The sequence below is a fragment of the Nicotiana tabacum genome, chromosome 7 (genome assembly GCF_000715075.1).
Source record: "Nicotiana tabacum cultivar K326 chromosome 7, ASM71507v2, whole genome shotgun sequence".
Lineage (NCBI taxonomy): Eukaryota > Viridiplantae > Streptophyta > Magnoliopsida > Solanales > Solanaceae > Nicotiana > Nicotiana tabacum.
In genome coordinates, this window is record NC_134086.1 from 96,272,963 (window position 1) to 96,291,404 (window position 18,442).

An 18,442-nucleotide genomic window follows, 5' to 3' on the forward strand; every position below is an offset into this window, starting at 1 on the left:
CGATCGTGATTCCTGATCGACATCCTTTTAACTCTGTCCACGGGCCTGTTGGGATAAATCAAACCAATTGGAGCCCCTAGTTGATCGTTTTTAACCCTAATCTTTGACTGATATCGATTATGTACATCGAACCAAGTGACGGCTGGATATTCGATCAAATTCTGCTTTAATTGTTGCGAAGCTATGGAACTCCATTTGTTGAGACCTTGAGTGGAAAATTGAACATCCCAATCATCGGTGACCGGTGGCAAATCCATCTGTTCCATTTAAAATTGAGATACAAATTCTCTGAGCATCTCGTTATCTTTTTTCCTTACCTTGAATAGGTCCCACTTTCTTGTTGCAACCTTAATGGCTACAGAATGTGCCTTTACAAAGGAATCTGCAAGCATAGCAAAATGAATCAATATAATTAGGTGGTAAATTATGGTACCATATCATGACACCCTTTGATAGAGTTTCTCCAAATTTCTTCAGCAACACGGATTCAATCTCGTCATCTTCTAAGTCGTGTCCCTTAATGGCGCACGTATATGAGGTGACATGTTCGTTTGGATATGTCATCCCATTATACTTTGGAATCTCAGGCATATCGGCTTTGGGGCCGCACTCGGGGGGAAATATTTTTGGACAAACTTTTTGGAATCAACTCCTTTCAATACCGGTGGTGCCACTAGGATTTGGTCGATGATGTCTCTTAAACTCACACCACAAATATAGGTAGTGAGGCACTCGAAGCAATAATAAAAAATCAACGCAAGTCGGGGTCGAATCCACATGGAGTTAGAATTGGGATTAGGTATATATTTAGAGCAATGGTATGATGTGCCTCAAATTGCACTTCCACATTCTTGTTTGTTATTTCTACTTCTACTTTAAGTTATTGATTGCAATTATCAAACTAGAAAGCAATACTTTTGGCTTTGGTTGTTTTTAAAATGATAAAAGATCTAGGTTCGTGGCTTCCACCTAGGTGGTTACCTAACGGGTTGTAAACTCTAGGGAAAGTTTGATTAGTTGGGGTTATAATATAGCAATCACACACAATTAGCCACTCTATACCTCTTGGTAGTTGAGTGATTTTACCAGTTTGGATTTCTCAAATCCAAATGGGTATTGCACAAAATAATTGATATATACTCAAGTCGGGTCTTACTATCTCTAGATTTGACCCTTTAATTGGGGCTATCAATTTCTTGAGTTCACCCCAATTTCTTGTTAGCCAAGTTTTCCTAGACTTAGCCTTTCTTTCTCATGTACAGACTAAGTCAATTAGGCATAAATCAATGTTTGCAACCATTAATTCTTGAATTCAAGCAAGAACTAGGCTAAATATCACTAACCCAATAACAAACAAGCCCTAAATCAAACATCCATTAAGTACCCACACTAGGATTGGGCCACAACCCTAGCAAGAAATTTAGCTACTTATGAAAAATGAAGAAAGTAAAGAAGAAATTAAGATAGAATGCATAAAAATTGATTAGGGAAAGAAAATCTAATGTTTAGACCCTAATCTAGTACAATATTACTCAAAGAAGTAAAGAAAAACGACTCAGGTGCTCTCCCAAAACAAAACTTAACCTAACAATGATAAAAAGTTCTATTTATACTAAGCTGAAAATATTTAACAAAAATGCCCCTGTGGAGGTTGTGCAGCCGCACAATAATGTGTGTGGTCCCCACAAATAGACTTGGCTTGATAGGTCCATCTCTGCGGCCGTATAATTTTGGGTTGCAACCGCACTCCTTCTTCTTGTGCGGACCGCGCATTTATGAGTGCGGCCGCACTCTTGCTTCTGTACAATTATAGTACGGTCCGTACTCCTTGACTTTGTACTTGAACCCAGCTCTCTGATTCTTCTCTTTGCGGACCGCATAATTGTGAGTGCGTCCGCACTTGTCATCCTGCGGCCGCACAATTATGGTACGGTCCGCATATCTTCAACTTGCCCAAAACCAACTCTTTGAATCTCCTCTTCTGCGGCTACACAATATTTGTGCGATCCGCATACTCTGAAGAAAACCTGACATGGCTCTTTCCTTGTTTTGCGATCTCACAGTATTGTGCGGTCTGCACTGTGGGCCTTTTTTCCTTGTTTTGGTCCTTGTCCACTTTTGACTCTTTTATGAGTTGATTTTCATTTCTTTGGCTTATATTGCAACACTCCTGCAAGCAAGCACATTTCATTAGTTTTCGGAAATACCTTTAAGCATTTTTGAACTAAAACGCAAGTAAAAAAGAGCAAATAAGCGGTCAAAAACCCTACTTATCAGCCGACCCTAGAGTTATAAGTTTCCACCTTCTTATCATTTTCCTCGATCTTTTTTTCCCCTGTCTCGATTCGCTTCGTCAGTTCCTTGAACATTTTTGCGATAGCGGGATTAGTCTCCGATTCTCCTTTATTTGATCACTTAGGCACCGATTCGGCTCTATGAACAACTTCTTGTGATGGCTCGAGCTCGATCGTTCTTGGTGCACGATTCTAAATTTTGGAGTTGTGCTATTGCAGCTTATTGAGTCTACGACATCTCAAATATTATTCGAAGGCTAATTCTGCCTTCTTCCCCGCTCTATGAGTTATGATCTGCTGTTCGAGCGTCTCTGCGGATGCTATTCTCAGGGTCGACGCCCAAATTCCTGTTAATGGCAATATGGGAGCTGACATCGATTGGTCCACGGCCGGATCTCCATCGGGGTTAGCTGGAGGTACTCCGTTCCCAGGGGCGGCTATGTTTTCGTTCTCCCCGTGAAGACCAAGGTTGTTGTCTCTGTGTGTGGGTGCTGCTTGGGAGTTTGACATGTTGATCCTGAAATCAAAGACACTTTAAAGAACAAGCGTAAAATAATGTGTGTTACGAAGATTATACCAGGCAATCACTATTATCCTTAGCTTCACTGTGGGCGTCAAACTGTTTACCCTTAAAATCGGATAATAATTAAACTTATAAGTGGTTTTAGGGATCTGTGATTTCACTTGGCACAAACTGGTAAATATAAGAATTAATGCTAGGAATTACAGTAAAACAAAGCAAACCAATATGATGAACAATTATGGCCCTTGAGCTAATTGCCCTTGAACCAGCTGAACTAGCTATTGGAAGTATGGGCTGGATAACAGAGCATGCAAAAGATAAAAGTGTGATATATTGCTTTGATATGCGTGAATGTTAGATGCCTAAAAATGATTAGAACCCCTCCCTCTCCCCTCCCCCTCCCCTCCCTTATATAGTAGATGAATTCCAATTATGGTACAATTCTAATTACAGAAGGAAATCACATGATCAACTAAATAACCGTGCTTGATTTGATCCGTTCCGGGATTTTCGCCATGATTCTCGACCAGTCACGGATATTTCGTCTTTCTGTTATTATGCTATCTTCAGCCTTGTTTGATGTCTATCTTGTTTGGTCTTAATCATTTTCGGTCTCGATCTTCATAGATACTTCGAATTCCGAAGTTAATACCTTATCCTCATGTCTCGGTCTGATATACTATGGGGCCGATCTTCAATTCATCCCCCTAATCTCGAATAATCAATAAAATCGGATGGGCTTACTTATTCTAGCTTTTCTATTTTCCTATATCTTGTTGCATCTTATATGATCTACAACTACTACCAAACAGCTCAGAGGAGGGGTTAGTAAAGGCGGGGGGGTTATTAAAGGCTCCTGAGCCATAGCAAATTAAACTGTCCTTTTCCGTTGTAGGTCGGCATAAAATATTAGTACTACCAAAAAGTAAAGCAACAATTTTTTAAAATATCTCTCTTCGATCCAACAGCTGGCAGCTCGAGAAACTAAAATGTGAAGAAAAATCACTTATTCCTTACAACAATATGCACACAAAAATTAGCTGCTCATAAACATTAAAAGGAACAAAAATAACAGCTGAACCCCACCAATAGTAATAATAGGCAAACTAAGAAAGGAATAAAATTAACAATAATAATACAAAGCACTGCCTCTCGCCTAGCAGATGAACGCAAACACAGCTCCCAACACAACTGAAAATCCGACCATAGTTTTGCCCATAACTCCGGCTGCTCCATTAGGCGTTACCGGTGTCGACTTGGACGGCGTGTTACCAACCTCAGGGGTGGGTGTGGTGGGTGAGTCTGAAGGAGTTGAAGGAGTGGTTGATGGAGTTGAAGGAGTGGTTGAAGGAGTTGACGGAGTGGAGGAGCTATCTTTGACATCGACGGCTAACTTCATGCCAGATTGACAGTGACCAAATGCGGAACAAGTGAAGTACATTGGACCGGCCTTGGAAAGTTTGATGGTTGTCTTGCCGTCGCTGTAAGACTCGAGGGCGTTTCCGGTGTTGCAATTGTCGTAGTCATCTTTGCTTATTACATCCACGCTGTGGCTTGCACCATAGTTGAACTCTGATAATCACCATGCAATTTCAAATTACTATTTTGGTTTAGTCTAAAGAAAGACTTATAACAATAATAATTAAGAACTCAAACCCTTGAGTTTCTTTGTTAATTATAATTCTCTAAGCTAAAGATATATAACATGTTAAAAAAGAAACTATATCTTGTCAATTTTAATTATATAACTAGTTTATCTCCTCTCAAGTCTACTTTTGATGTTTCCTGGTATATATAGACACAAAAATCTAGTCATCACGATATAGTGTGGTAGAATGGTTGGAATCTTTTCATCAATTAATCAAAAGTTTAGGTTCAAGTCTCAGGAATGAAGTAATTTATAATCCCTTAGCGAATCTATTCATGCGAATTAATCTGAATTAATAAGGGCAATTGGGATAGATCATCTAGCATTCTAGCCGGGGGGGGGGGGAATTAATATTTCATCCTGCACATATTTAGTTGACTTTTCTTGGTAAAAAATTTTAATTACTGACTCTGGTCCTGAGATTATGTGCCACATGATACAATATTTGGGATGTTGCAATTACCCAATGGTCCCTATTTTGCTTTTGGATTTTACATTATTATCATAATAAAATTACATTGTAACTTTTGATTGTATATCAACCTAAAAGTATCTAGTTCAACTTCTATGAATGGAAAACATTTTGGTAAAGAAAATTATATTTTCTTAGTGAGTCTACCTAACGCATATTCAAATTAGTCGGACCAATAACTTTGGAATACTGAATAACTAAAGAATAAAAAAATGATAGAAATTGAAAGACGAACCAAGTGTGTCACCAACGTTGAAGGTTTCACCAGCTGCCCAAGTGGAGTAATCTCCGGCGGTCTGGCTCCACCCGCCGCTGCCTCCAACGACGTGGTTTGCGGCAAAAGCCACCGGAGAAGCAACAAGAAGAAATAGGAGAGTTGCTACAGCTGACACTGCCATTACTTAATTTGATTTCTTTTCAAAGTTAATAAAATTGAGTTGAAGAGTAAATGGAAGAAAGCAATTATGGTACACATTTAGCAAATGATGCTAGCCCTACTTATATAGAGAGTTCAAGATTATGAAAACTTGGAATGTCATGTAGTTCAATGCTAGAAATTACCTTTTAAAAAATTAAAAAACTCCAGACTTTTATTGCTTGTGATAATATTAAACTGGAGATTTGGTGCCTCTACTTTCCCATGTCTACCTAATTTATTAGGATATATTTGAATGTCTTTCTCTATCCTTTCGCTGACTTTGTGGCGTCTAAGTGTCGTGGCATTACCCCTTCTTTTATCTTAACCTTGGAATTTAAGTTTTGCAACTTACTTGGCTTTCTCGCTACAAAATTGGCTTGTTTTAGTCATGAATCAAATATTTGACTAACATAAGATTTTGGCTTAAGATTATTCTCTAGGACGAATCAAATCACAAAAGAATGCAGCAAATATGCTTAAGGGACTTTGTTTTTCAAAAGTATGTATGTATAATTAAAGAATAATTCAAGTTTTCTTTTCACATAATTAATATGGGAGTAAATGTGTTATCGGACAACATAAAGGGGTCACAATGCAAATCAAACGAGCTGGGAGTTTAAATCTCAGTGGTCCCTTTCTGTCAATATATATTTGATGCCAAAATAAAAATACATATATGCTTAAATTGTACTCCCTCCGTTCACTTTTTAATATCCAGTATTTTAAAATAGGTTTTCATTTTTACTTATCACCTTTTAACATATCAAAAGACAACAATTTTTTTCCTATTATACTCACAGTATTAATTATTCATTTCAATCAATTTTCTCAAATTCATTAAAAGTACGCATCAATTAATATGGGTATCAAGGTAAATTATGCACTTTATTTATTATTTCTTAAGGGGTGTGCAAAGTCCATAGTGGACAAGTAAAAGTGAACGGAGAGAGTATATTACATTTTAAAGTTTTTTATAATTTCAAAATGTCTCATAAGTTATCTCTCAATATTTTTCATAAAGGAAGAAGTTAATTATCATCTATAGCAAACCAGTAATTTGAAAGAAATTAATCTTCTGTTAGATCAAGTTGAATTATGTGCTACTACAAGTTTAAGGTTACATGAAGTTGTTGGTAAATTTTACTAAGGTGAATTCCTTAAATATGAAGGGTTGATGGGAAAAAATTCTTTAAATCATGAAGCTATCCCACTAACAAGCCAATAGCTAGTTGTGGGTATTATTCACATCTCAGAGACTTTTCATAATTTGGGACGACGACGACAACAACAACGACCCAGTATAAATCCTACAAGTGGGGTCTGGAGAGGATAATATGTACGCAGACCTTACCCCTACCCCGAAAGGTAGAGAGGCTGTTTCCAGGAGACCCTCGGCTCAAAAAAAAGCAACAGGAGCCGATATATTAGTACCATAAAAAATGCATAATACAATAACAGCAATATAAGAGATATGAAATACAAAATACGAAATACGAAATAGATGGCTGGTATAGTAAAACTAGCAGGTAAAGCCCTGCATCAATAGACGACCAATGACATTCTTAGTCTAACTCCTAACTAGCTAGTCTCACTCTATTGTGCTGTAGAAATATTCACAACTTTCCCCTAACCTACAACCTTAATGCTCGACCTCCATAATTCCCTGTCAAGGGCCATGTCCTCAGTAATCCTAAGTCGCGTCATGTCCTGTCTGATCACCTCTCCCCAATACTTCTTAGGTCGCTCTCTACCTCTCCACGTGCCCATTACAGCCAGTCGCTCACACCTCCTCACAGGTGCATCGTGCTCCTCCTCTGAATGTGCCCGAACCATCTGAGTCTTACTTCCCGCATCTTGTCCTCCATGGGGGCCACACCCACCTTCTCTCGAATATCTTCATTCCTAATCTTATCCATCCTTGTATGCCCGCACATCCACCTCAACATCCTCATCTCTGCTACTTTCATCTTCTGGGTGTGTGAGTTCTTTACCGGCCAACATTCAGTTCCATATGACATGGCAGGCCTAACCACTGCTCTATAAAACTTATCTTTTAGTAACGGTGGCACTTTCTTGTCACACAAGACTCCCGACGCTAACCTCCACTTCATCCACCCCACCCCCATACGGTGTGTGACATCCTCGTCAATCTCCCCGATCCCCTGAATAACCGATCCAAGGTACTTGAAACTACCCCTATTGGGAATGACATGAGAGTCTCAAATTTCATAATTTGAGAATTTACTTGAAAAGGCGCCACCTAATTTGTAATAAAATTATCATCATGTAGAGAGTAGGTTTAGCACTATGAATAAGATGCACATGATAAATATTCTCTTATAATATTTGATAACTATTAATGTGAGAAAATGATTGTCACGTATATATTTGACTTGGACCAATCAATTATATTCCATTGTGTTGGTTGGGTTTGTTACTTGTTAGGCCATGCGTTAGTTGTCCTCTAATCCAATCAGAGCTAAATGCAGATTAATTAGCCAAAGGAACAGTTTGCATTTTCACGTCTTTTTTTTAAAGTTTCTAATAATTAATTTTGTATTTTTCTTCCCCGGTTAATACCAACCTCTAGCGAAACACACGACGAATAATACGTTGTTTGGGTCAACCTATGTTAATTTTAAGCCAGCTTCCAGAATCTGAGTTAGTTATAAATAGTAAACTAGACGTCAAATTAAGTTTCGTGTATAACTTGTGCTAAGTATAAAATAATCAATCTAGTTGATCTAACAATTCAACAAACGTTAGTTAAGAGATTTTGATATATTAACTCTAAAAAGAATAAGAAAATATTTAGAGTAGTGAAATTCTTTACTTAATACTTTTGACTTTATCTATCAGTTAAAGCCAAACCAATGAAAAGGAAATCTCATATTATTTCATAGGAAAACTACAATGCCGAAATTATTGCACGTCCGATATTGTTAGTTGTTCACATTAAAAGAACTAAGACATTTCGATTGTTAGTTTAATATAGACATCACAGAAGAACATGGAAATGAGTTGGTTTCGATTTGAAACTTTTCTGATTGGAACAGTTGAGAAAGTTCGTTTTTCTTTTCCTTTTTTTTTTTTTTTTTTTTTTTTTTTTTTTTTTTTAACTATTGATGATGATTCAAGGCACAACGAGGAGATCAATTAATACAAGTTGAATAGTTGATCCAGGTAAAAATCATATAATGGCATGTCATTAAATTAAAGGTGAAATTAGTGGTAAAGTTAAAAGAGCTTCCAAATATTAAAATATATTACTACTCTTTTTGGAACAAATAAAAAAAGAAAAAAAAAAAGATTTTGAGAAAAGGAATATCTTGAGTGCAAATTCAGTGCCGAGCCGAGGGAAGCGGGCATGGACGTGAGGTAGAGGGCGGCCCAAAAAGTATTGGGAAGAGGTGATCAGGCGGGATATGGCGAGGTTTCAGATCTCCGAGGACATGGCAGTGTTGTGTTTACACTACTCTTCCGTTTTTATAGTGTCGGACCTTATTTACTGGTTATTATTTTGCTTTCTATCTATTCTCTGGTTCTTGTGATGTTATTATTTCTGTAGTTTTTTGTTGATGGTATTGATATATTGTCTCTTTTCGTCTTTTCGTCTTTTTGAGCCGAGAGTTTATCGGAAACAATCTCTTTATCCCATCGGGGTAGAGGTAAGATCTGCCTAAACAGTATCCTCACCAAATCTCACTTATGTGATTTTACTGGTCATTAATGTTGTTGTTGTTGAATCCTTAAAAACGTGATGCCAAGTCTTTTGACCTGCGGCATGAAATCTGAGAAAATCTTTATCTCTAAGGATTTGACTGCTAAACATGCATATTGTGAATAATGAAAACATTTTAAAAAAATGTGCATCTTTTTTAAACAGACGTTTTGATCTTTCTTTGATACTCTATTTTTGTTTTTTGTTTTTTTGGGTGTTGAGATGCACTTCTAAAATGTAATTAGCTGACGGAGATACCATTCCATTCTCTGGGTAGCTGCTATACGACGGAGATAACGTAAAGCTTTGAATGATTTGATTTTTTTTTTAATTTTTAGAAAATAATTTTAGAGATTAAAAGCAGAAGATTGGATAAAATATAGGTGCAGATTATTATTATTATGTATTTATAATTATTTTATTCTTTATAAAACAAGAATATTAGTTTCTGGAAGAAGTATTGTTTCTTATAGCTTGTTTTACGGAGAAATTGAAAAATAGTCGGATTTACAAGTGGTAATTGAAAAATAGCCACAATTTTAAAAGTAATCGAAATTTAGTCACTTTTCATGTAAAATAAAATTTGAAACAAAACATTGTTCAATATCCGGAAAATACTCCAGTATAATATACTAGAATTCCAGTATATTATACTGGGGCATAATAGCCTTTTTGGCCAAGCTTTTTTTTGGGGCCAAAAGTACTTTTGGCCAAAAATTGAGGTATTTGCCCAAGCTTTTGGAAGGAAAAAAAGTGTTTTGGGGGAGAAAGAGAAGCATTTTTTGAGAAGCAGAAAAAAGTAATTTCCCTCCAAAAGCACTTTTCTGAGAAGCACTTTTGAGAAAAATACACTTAAAGCTTGTTTGGCCAAGCTGCCAAAATCTGCTTATTGTAAAAAGTATTTTTTTCAGAAGTACTTTTTCCGAAAGTACTTTTGAAAAAAAAAAATAATTTGTATTTAGCCAATTCATTTAAGAAGTATTTTTTATAACATTTGATAAACAAATTGTGTTTGGCAAATCTTTCTAAAAAGTGCTTTTGAGTGTCAAATTACCAAAAAAGACAGTATAAAGGTCTTATAATTATTTTAAAGAGAAAAATAAACTTAATATTGATTGTAAGATACTTTTATTACTTTATTTTATTTAATTAAAATATGAAACATAACGTAAACATACATATTAAAGATTTAAATTAATTTTACATATATAGTTATACCAAAGTATATAATATTATCTTGTATAATTACTTATTGTTACATGATGACTTGAATAATCAAAATACATCATTCAGTATGAATTAGAAGTCTATTCCACAAATTACTATATATTGATAATCCACCATGAAATAATAAATAAAGTCACTTACATATGATAACATTTCTCAATAATTTCATCTCTTCTTCTATCGCACAACGCCTCCATATTAGTAGAAGACTTGCCTTGCATTTCTAAAGGAACAACAAAAGGCTCTGCAGTAATGTCTTTATTAGCATAATAGTTGAATTTTTTATCGGTAGAAGACTATTGTCGGATGAAATTACGTATAGCCGTGGAAGTTATAACTAGATGATTCTGAGTGTCAAAGTTGAAAGATGACATTAAGCGTTAAATAAAAATATAATTTTAAATATATTTTTAAAAAAATTGTTTTCGTAAAAAAAATGGTTTAATTCAAATTCAAAAAGAGTAACTAATTATTAACAATACATAATGTATAATTTCGTTTTTTAAGAATTTAAATTCAAAAAGAAATTAATTATTACTTAACCTAACTAACTTTGTACTAAATTGATTGTCGGATGAAATTACGTATAGCCGTGGAAGTTATAACTAGATGATTCTGAGTGTCAAAGTTGAAAGATGACATTAAGCGTTAAATAGAAATATAATTTTAAATATATTTTAAAAAAATTGTTTTCGTAAAAAAAATGGTTTAATTCAAATTCAAAAAGAGTAACTAATTATTAACAATACATAATGTATAATTTCGTTTTTTAAGAATTTAAATTCAAAAAGAAATTAATTATTACTTAACCTAACTAACTTTGTACTAAATTGCCAAATGGCCTATTGTGAGGCTATCGGTTGGCTTAACATGGATGTTTCTTCCTCTTCTTTTAATAATAATAAAGATAGATTATGCGATGCTATTATAAATTTGTTACCTATTTGTAGGTAATCTTTACAAATTAGATTTGATAAATGTTTTAAAGATTCGGGAACTAATAGCATATAATAGAAGAATTATAAATGATTATTTGTAGGAAGAGAATTGATAATCCAAAGAAGGATGTAGATAATTTGCTTTAGTATGAAAAAAGAATAAGATAAATTGGAAAGTTACAAGACATTACACAAATAAAAAATCAAAAACAAGAAAAGTCAATAAAGAATTTGGAAAGTTATAATATGATTCATGTATATGATATCTTTAGTTTTAAAAGAATGGTAAAAACTAGAAACAAAAATGAAAAGAAAAACTTAAATCAGTAAGAGATAATTTGGACAATATATATTTATGGTGAGGCTAGTTTTGTTTTGAATAAATTAATTCTCTGCTTCTCGGAAGAAGCTAGAATTTTCTGCTTCTTTCCAAAAGCAGAAAAACTGCTTCTGCTGCTGGCCAAAAGTACTTCTCCGTCTTGGCCAAACGGATTAAATTTTTTGAATAGTACTTTTTTGAGAGAAAAAAAGTTCTTCTCGCCTCCAACAAGCTTGGCCAAACAGAATCTTAGAAGCAATTTTTAAAAGTTTGGCCAAACACTAGTTACTGCTCAAAAGTGTTTTTCAAATTAATTAGCCAAATACAAACTACTTCTCACCAAAATCACTTTTTTGAAAAGTACTTTTGAAAAAAACACTTCTCAAAATAAGCTGATTTTAGAAGCTTGGCCAAACAGGCTATAAGTATGGCAAATACTGCTATAACGTAATGCCATTCGGATATAATATACCGAAGCCCCAATATATTATACCGGTTCAGTATAATATGCCGGAAGTTCATACACAGATGCACCAATTTCCAGTATATTATGCTGGAACTTTCCATGTTGTAGCAAAATAGTGGCTATTTTTCAATGAATTTGCAAAACACTGATTATTTTTCAATTGTCAGTCTGAAAACTGGTTAGCTCGTGCTATTTTTACCTTAGTTTTATGGCGAATGGAATAACTTTTGTATATTTTATAAATGCATCTTTTTAAACTTTTTTCAAGAATGAAGTTTGTAAGAAAAGATAGTAGATCTTATGAGGGTTGGTTTGGATAATTATATTTGAGTTCCTCAACAATTATTTGCACATATCGCCACTTTTAGACATGTTATTTAAAGCATCTAAAAGCATAGTCAATCTTTATAATAGTTTTAAATTTTAGCCAGATGAAGGCAAACTTCAGACCGCGTGCTTGTCCTCCTTATTCTTCACAACAACGTAGACAAAAATAATTGTTCTTTTTCTCCATAACAACAAAGACAAGAAGAATTATTACCTGGATTCCCTTTATAGCTATATATAACAAATTCCATAACAACATAGATAAGAAAAATTATAATCTGGCTTCTTTTATACCTATACGCCAAAAGAAAAATTGGGTTCTTGGAATGAAAGATTTGTTACATCCTATTACCCTGAATATCAGGAATCTAAAATTTAAATCAGAAGTTTGAACTTCAGACATTTAAAACAGCTATTTGTATGGGCTGATATTGGCCAGTTAAGAGTTCACATATTCAGAAGATGAAAGTACCAGAGATGAGGATGTTAAGGTGGATGTGCGGGCACACTAGGATAATGAATAAGATTAGGAATGAAAATATTCGGGAAAAGGTGGGTGTGACTCCTACTGATGACAAGACGGGGGAAGCGAGGTTCAGATGGTTTGGGCACGTACAGAGGAGGAGCTTGGATGCTCCGGTAAGGAGGTGCGAGCGGTTGGCGTTGGTGGGTACAAGAAGAGGTAGAGCGCGGCCTAAGAAGTATTGGGAGAGGTGATCAGGCGGGATATGACGAGGCTTCAGATCCCCGAGGACATTACAGTGTTGTGTTTACACTACTCTTCTGTTTTCATAGTGTCGGGCCTTATTTACTAGTTATTATTTCTGTTTTCCATCTATTCACTGGTTCTTGTGATATTGTTATTATTTCTATAGTTTTTGTTGATGATATTGATATATTGTCTCTTTTCGTCTTTTCGTCTTTTCGAGCCGAGGGTCTGTCACACCTCCTTTATCACCTACACCCCGGAAAGGGGTATATATGGGAGTTTTTTCAATTAAAGGACAATCGAAACGGGATTTATTATTTAATTCAGAGTCGCCACTTGGGAGATTTATGGTGTCCCAAGTCACCAGTTGAATCCCGAGTCGAGGAAAAGATTAACTCTATATTACAGTCCGCGAACCAGAAATCTGGATAAGGAATTTTGTTAACCCGGGAGAAGGTGTTAGGCATTCCCGAGTTCCGTGGTTCTAGCACGGTCGCTCAATTGTCATATTCGGTTTATTTATCTGATTTTAATTCATATTGAACCTATGTGCAAATTTAAACTTTTTACCGCTTTTATTATTATTTTTTTTAACGAGAATTGCAACTTCGTGAAAACACATCTCGAACCACGTCACATCAATGCACCCGTGGTTATTGACACATTTCGACTCCGTTGAGATTTGGATTTGGTTCACGTAAATGTGCACCCGAGTTTAGGGAGGTAATGTTATTAAAAGCGCGCCTAAAATGACTAACGTGTTATTATGTTGGGGAAGGCCATGAAATTTGCTAAACGGCTCATCCCGAATTCTATATATTCATTATAACGATTTAAGAAGACCCCACAATTTATGTATTTGTTTTGACTGGCGAGGCCCATCTCATGTGTTTTTAAGAGGGCAAACCTAAAAGCAACTATGATTCTCTACTTTATTCGTCTTTAAAAAAAAATCCTAATTTATTCACTGAGATTATCCAGATTATTCAAACGTGCTTAACAATTAGAATCAAGGAGAAACCGTATTTACTTATTAGAAATTAATGAAATAGTGATCCCTAGAATCCTAGTTTAAGACTCAGAATACTTATGTATTAGCTACTGGAAATACGATCGTAAAAACCCGGTTATTTTTAGGTTGATCCGAACTAATATTACTAATTGGCATTAATGAACCTGCTATTGAAATAGAGAACACGATTATCATATGGATTCAACTTATGCTACCTACATCAAATTGACCAACTTATTGACCAAAACTTAACAGACTTGACCATTGCTTCACTGACTTATACTCAAACACTAATATTAATTTGGGAGGACCATTTGAGTTCACATGCCAATCAAAATAAAAGAAACTTACTCATGAGAAATGGTTTAAGCCCTGAACTAATATTAACCATTATGTCAAAATTTCAACTACTGAAGCACGTTTGGCTTAGAAATGAACTTGATGTGGTCAGTGCCTCCTGCTTTCAACTTGGTTGCAATTTTAAACTGCTTTTGGTTCTTAAATTTTAAACAGCCAAATGATCAACTAAATAAATACTAACCATACTAAGTCTAAAGCTAGAATAACTATAAAATAACAGTCCAGCAACCTACATAATTCAACTTAATCAGTCCAGTTATACACCCCAATTAATTACAGCATACAGCAAACCAAACTACATTAGTTATATAAAAACATAATGAAACTATGAGGAACAGATCTACGGCAGAAACTTCAGTTTCATTTTCGCTATTCCGACAGGAGACAATACATTGAAACAGTCTGAGATGTGTACCTGGAAATCGAATCAAATAGAAAAGGAGAGGTCAGGAGCAGGTAGTCAACTGGTATTCAACAATCAACAAGCAGCAGTAATGGGCAGAAATCAAGAACAGCCCAGAGCTTAACTCGACCAAACCAGGAATAGTATGAACCCAGTAGAAACCCAAAAAAAACACCCAAATACAACCTTGACCAAACCAACTGGTATTGAATTTTGATTCAAACAAACAGATCCAAACCTATAAACGACTCCAAGTATAGAGCAGAAGTAAAAGGAAGAAAGGTTCTAGCTATTTCAGATCCTAAGCGAGGCAATGAAACAATAGCTATTCTTTTTCAACTCCCAAAACTCTCCAAAATAAATTCTGCCCCAGTATATCCAGTGTATCCAGAGTGTATATCGAATGTATACTGCTCTCTCCGCCCCCTCTATTTTTTGAACCCCCTTCTTCCTATATTTTCTCTTCTATTTATAGCAAAATTTTCGAAATTTTTCAGATTTTTTTTTATTTGTTTATTTTTTTAATTAAAAGAAATCCCACTTACAAATTGCTTTTATTTTTTTTTGAAAAAGAAATCTCACCTTTATTTACTTTATTTTTAAAATTCCAACTTTAATTACTTTTATCTTATTTAAAATCTCACTTTTTATTTTTTTAAAAGAGAATCTCACTTTATTTAACTTTTCTTTAAAAAAACAAACCACTTTCTTTTCCTTTTTCTTTTAAAAATGCTACTTTCATTTACTTTAAATTTTTTAAATTTTCAGATACCTTTATATTTATTTTTTAATTCCAACCTTCTTTTACATTTTAATTTTTTAAAATTTCCACAAAACTTTTTATTTTTTTTAATTTTCTACATTCTTTTACTTTTTTTATAAAAGAGAATTCTACCTATTTTTACTTTTATATTTTTTTTATTCAATACTTCCCTTTTTCTTATTTTTTAAATCATTCCCTATTTTTTTTAAAAATAATATTTTCGAATTTTTTTTATATAAAAAAACAAAAAATAATAAAAAAATATTAATAGTGATAATTCACCTTTTAATTTTTTTTTGTATTTTTATCCTATAATAAAAAGTGTAATAAAGCTAAAATAATAGTAGGTTAAAACCCCCTAAAATATTTACATAAAAGAAGTGATAAAAAATTAAATGTTGTCAAAAATTAGGTGTTCACAGCTGCCCCTTTTTGCTCGAAAACACGAAGAGCTTTCGGGCAAAGATAAAGTGAACAATGCGACTAATTTTTGATCATATCGTTATTCAAAAGAGGAAGAAAATAAAAAGGAAAGGCACAACCGAGTCCTGATTTTGGACAGCCTACATATCCCTGGTTATAAGGGAATCAGGTCGCGTGTAGTTCAGAAAGTTTTGGTAGCTGGGACTACCATGAAGCTGCGGTTTTGCTGTTATTGCTGCTGCTGCTATTGATACTGCCTACTGACTTCCTTATTACACCATGAAAAAAAATGAAGAAGCTAGACTAAGCTATAATCTATGTTTTACAAAGATTTATTTCCAAACTTGATCTTGTGACTGATGTTGCCTTGTCGATTTGTGCTTCCTCCGCTGTTTCTTTACTTCTGGCTCGACTTGTGGTCTTCCTTCTGATTTCTGCTGGGGATTTTTGTTGTAACCCTCCGCTTTACTGACTTCAAACTTCAATGTATTCCTCTGTTATATGGGCGGGCTCCCGACTTCAAAACTTGAAACGTAAAGACTGAAATGTATTCCTCTGTTATATGGGCGGGCTCCCAACTTCAAAACTTGAAATGTAAAGACTGAAATGTATTCCTCTGTTATATGGGCGGGCTCCCAACTTCAAGACTGGAAAATAAAACGTCATTCCTCTCTTCAGGCGGGCTCCTGACTTCAACAACAACTTAAAAATAAAACGCCATTCCTCTCTTCAGGCGGGCTCCTGACTTCAACCAACAACTTAGAAAATAAAATGCCATTCCTCTCTTCAGGCGGGCTCCTGACTTCAACAACAACTTAAAAATATAACGCCATCCCGATCTCCAGGCGGGCTCCTGACTTCAACAACAACTTAGAACTGCATTCGTATTGCCATTGTTCCCTCTTGCCTCCGGCTCCTGACTTCAACAACAACTTAAAATAAAACGCCATTCCTCTCGTCAGGCGGGCTCCTGACTTCGACTATAACTTAAAAATATAACACCTCCATTCTCCAGGCGGGCTCCTGACTTCAACTACTTTTTAAAATATAACACCTTCATTCTCCAGGCGGGCTCCTGACTTCAATAACTTCTTAAAGATAACACCTCTATTCTCCAGGCGGGCTCCTGACTTCAACCACTTCCTAAAATATAACACCTCCATTCTCCATGCGGGCTCCTGACTTCAACAACTTCTTAAAAATACAACACCTCTATTCTCCAGGCGGGCTCCTGACTTCAACAACTTCTTAAAAATATAACACCTATATTCTCAAGGCGGGCTCCTGACTTCAACAATTTTTTAAAAATATAACAACCTCCATTCTACAGGCGGGCTCCTAACTTCTTCGACTTAAAATTAACAACCTCCATTCTACAGGCGGGCTCCTGACCTCAACTACGACTCAAAACGTAATACCTCCATTCTCCGGGCGGGCTCCTGACCTCAACTACTCTTAAAAATATAGCACCTCCATTCTTCAGGCGGGCTCCTGACTTTGATAAACAATTTAAGATAATATCTTCATTCTCCAGGCGGGCTCCTGACTTCAACTAACTTTAAAATGTAACACCTCCGTTCTTCAGGCGGGCTCCTGACTTTAACAACTTCTTAAAATTATAACACCTCCGTTCTCTAGGCGGGCTCCTGACTTCAATAAACTTTAAAATATAATACCTCCATTCTCCAGGCGGGCTCCTGACTTCAACTATTTCGTAAAATGTAATACCTCCATTCTCCAGGCGGGTTCCTGACTCCAACTACTTCTTAATTTATTGCTATTGTTCCTTCCTGCCTCCCAAACCATTTTCCTTCTAACTTGAATCATCCTCTTTCAGAACTGCTTCCCTCAAAACTGGTGTTTTATTCCTCTGAAAACTGCTGGGGATAACACCGATATTTTATTCACAAATATGTTATTTTTCTTCTTCAAAGACTACTTCCTTTAAAGCTGGTGCTTTCACTTCTCTGAAACCTGTCGGGGATAACACTACTGGGGAATTATCTTTCTTCTTTAAGACTAGTTACTTTACTCCTTTTAACAATGGTGGGGATGGTACTGATTCAAAGACCACTACCCTTAAAACTCGGGTTATCTTGCTTCTCCCAAGATTGCTTTCTTTAAAATTTGTATTGCCTTCTCCCGTATACTGCTGGGGATTCCACTTCCTTCAAAACTTGTGTTATCTTCCATGTTCCCCAAGTGGGTATCTGATTTCAAGAAAAATTTCGCAATGAGAGAAAATTTTCTGCCCCAGTTTGATAATCTTCTTTGTGGCCATGTCTTCCCGCTGTCAATAACATTTTCTTTCTCTGCTTCAAATCAAAGAAAAATTTGTTAGTTTAAAACGTGGTGAGTGGTCGTGCCACTCCTGCTGGGGACGATTTTTCCCTTCTTCCTTTCCTTGCTTTGCGCTTTA

The 18,442-nt window shown here is 35.3% G+C and overlaps 1 protein-coding gene across 1 annotated transcript; it reads right to left on the reverse strand.

The window, feature by feature from the left end:
* Positions 1-3,743: 3,743 nt before the first annotated feature.
* On the reverse strand, positions 3,744-5,419 carry LOC107814170 (mavicyanin). Its single transcript, XM_016639520.2, has 2 exons — positions 5,173-5,419; positions 3,744-4,389 (listed from the first exon to the last, which is right to left on the reverse strand). Exons 1-2 carry the CDS (start codon positions 5,333-5,335, stop codon positions 3,974-3,976), a joined length of 579 nt encoding a protein of 192 aa, XP_016495006.1. The 5' UTR covers positions 5,336-5,419; the 3' UTR covers positions 3,744-3,973.
* Positions 5,420-18,442: the final 13,023 nt, after the last annotated feature.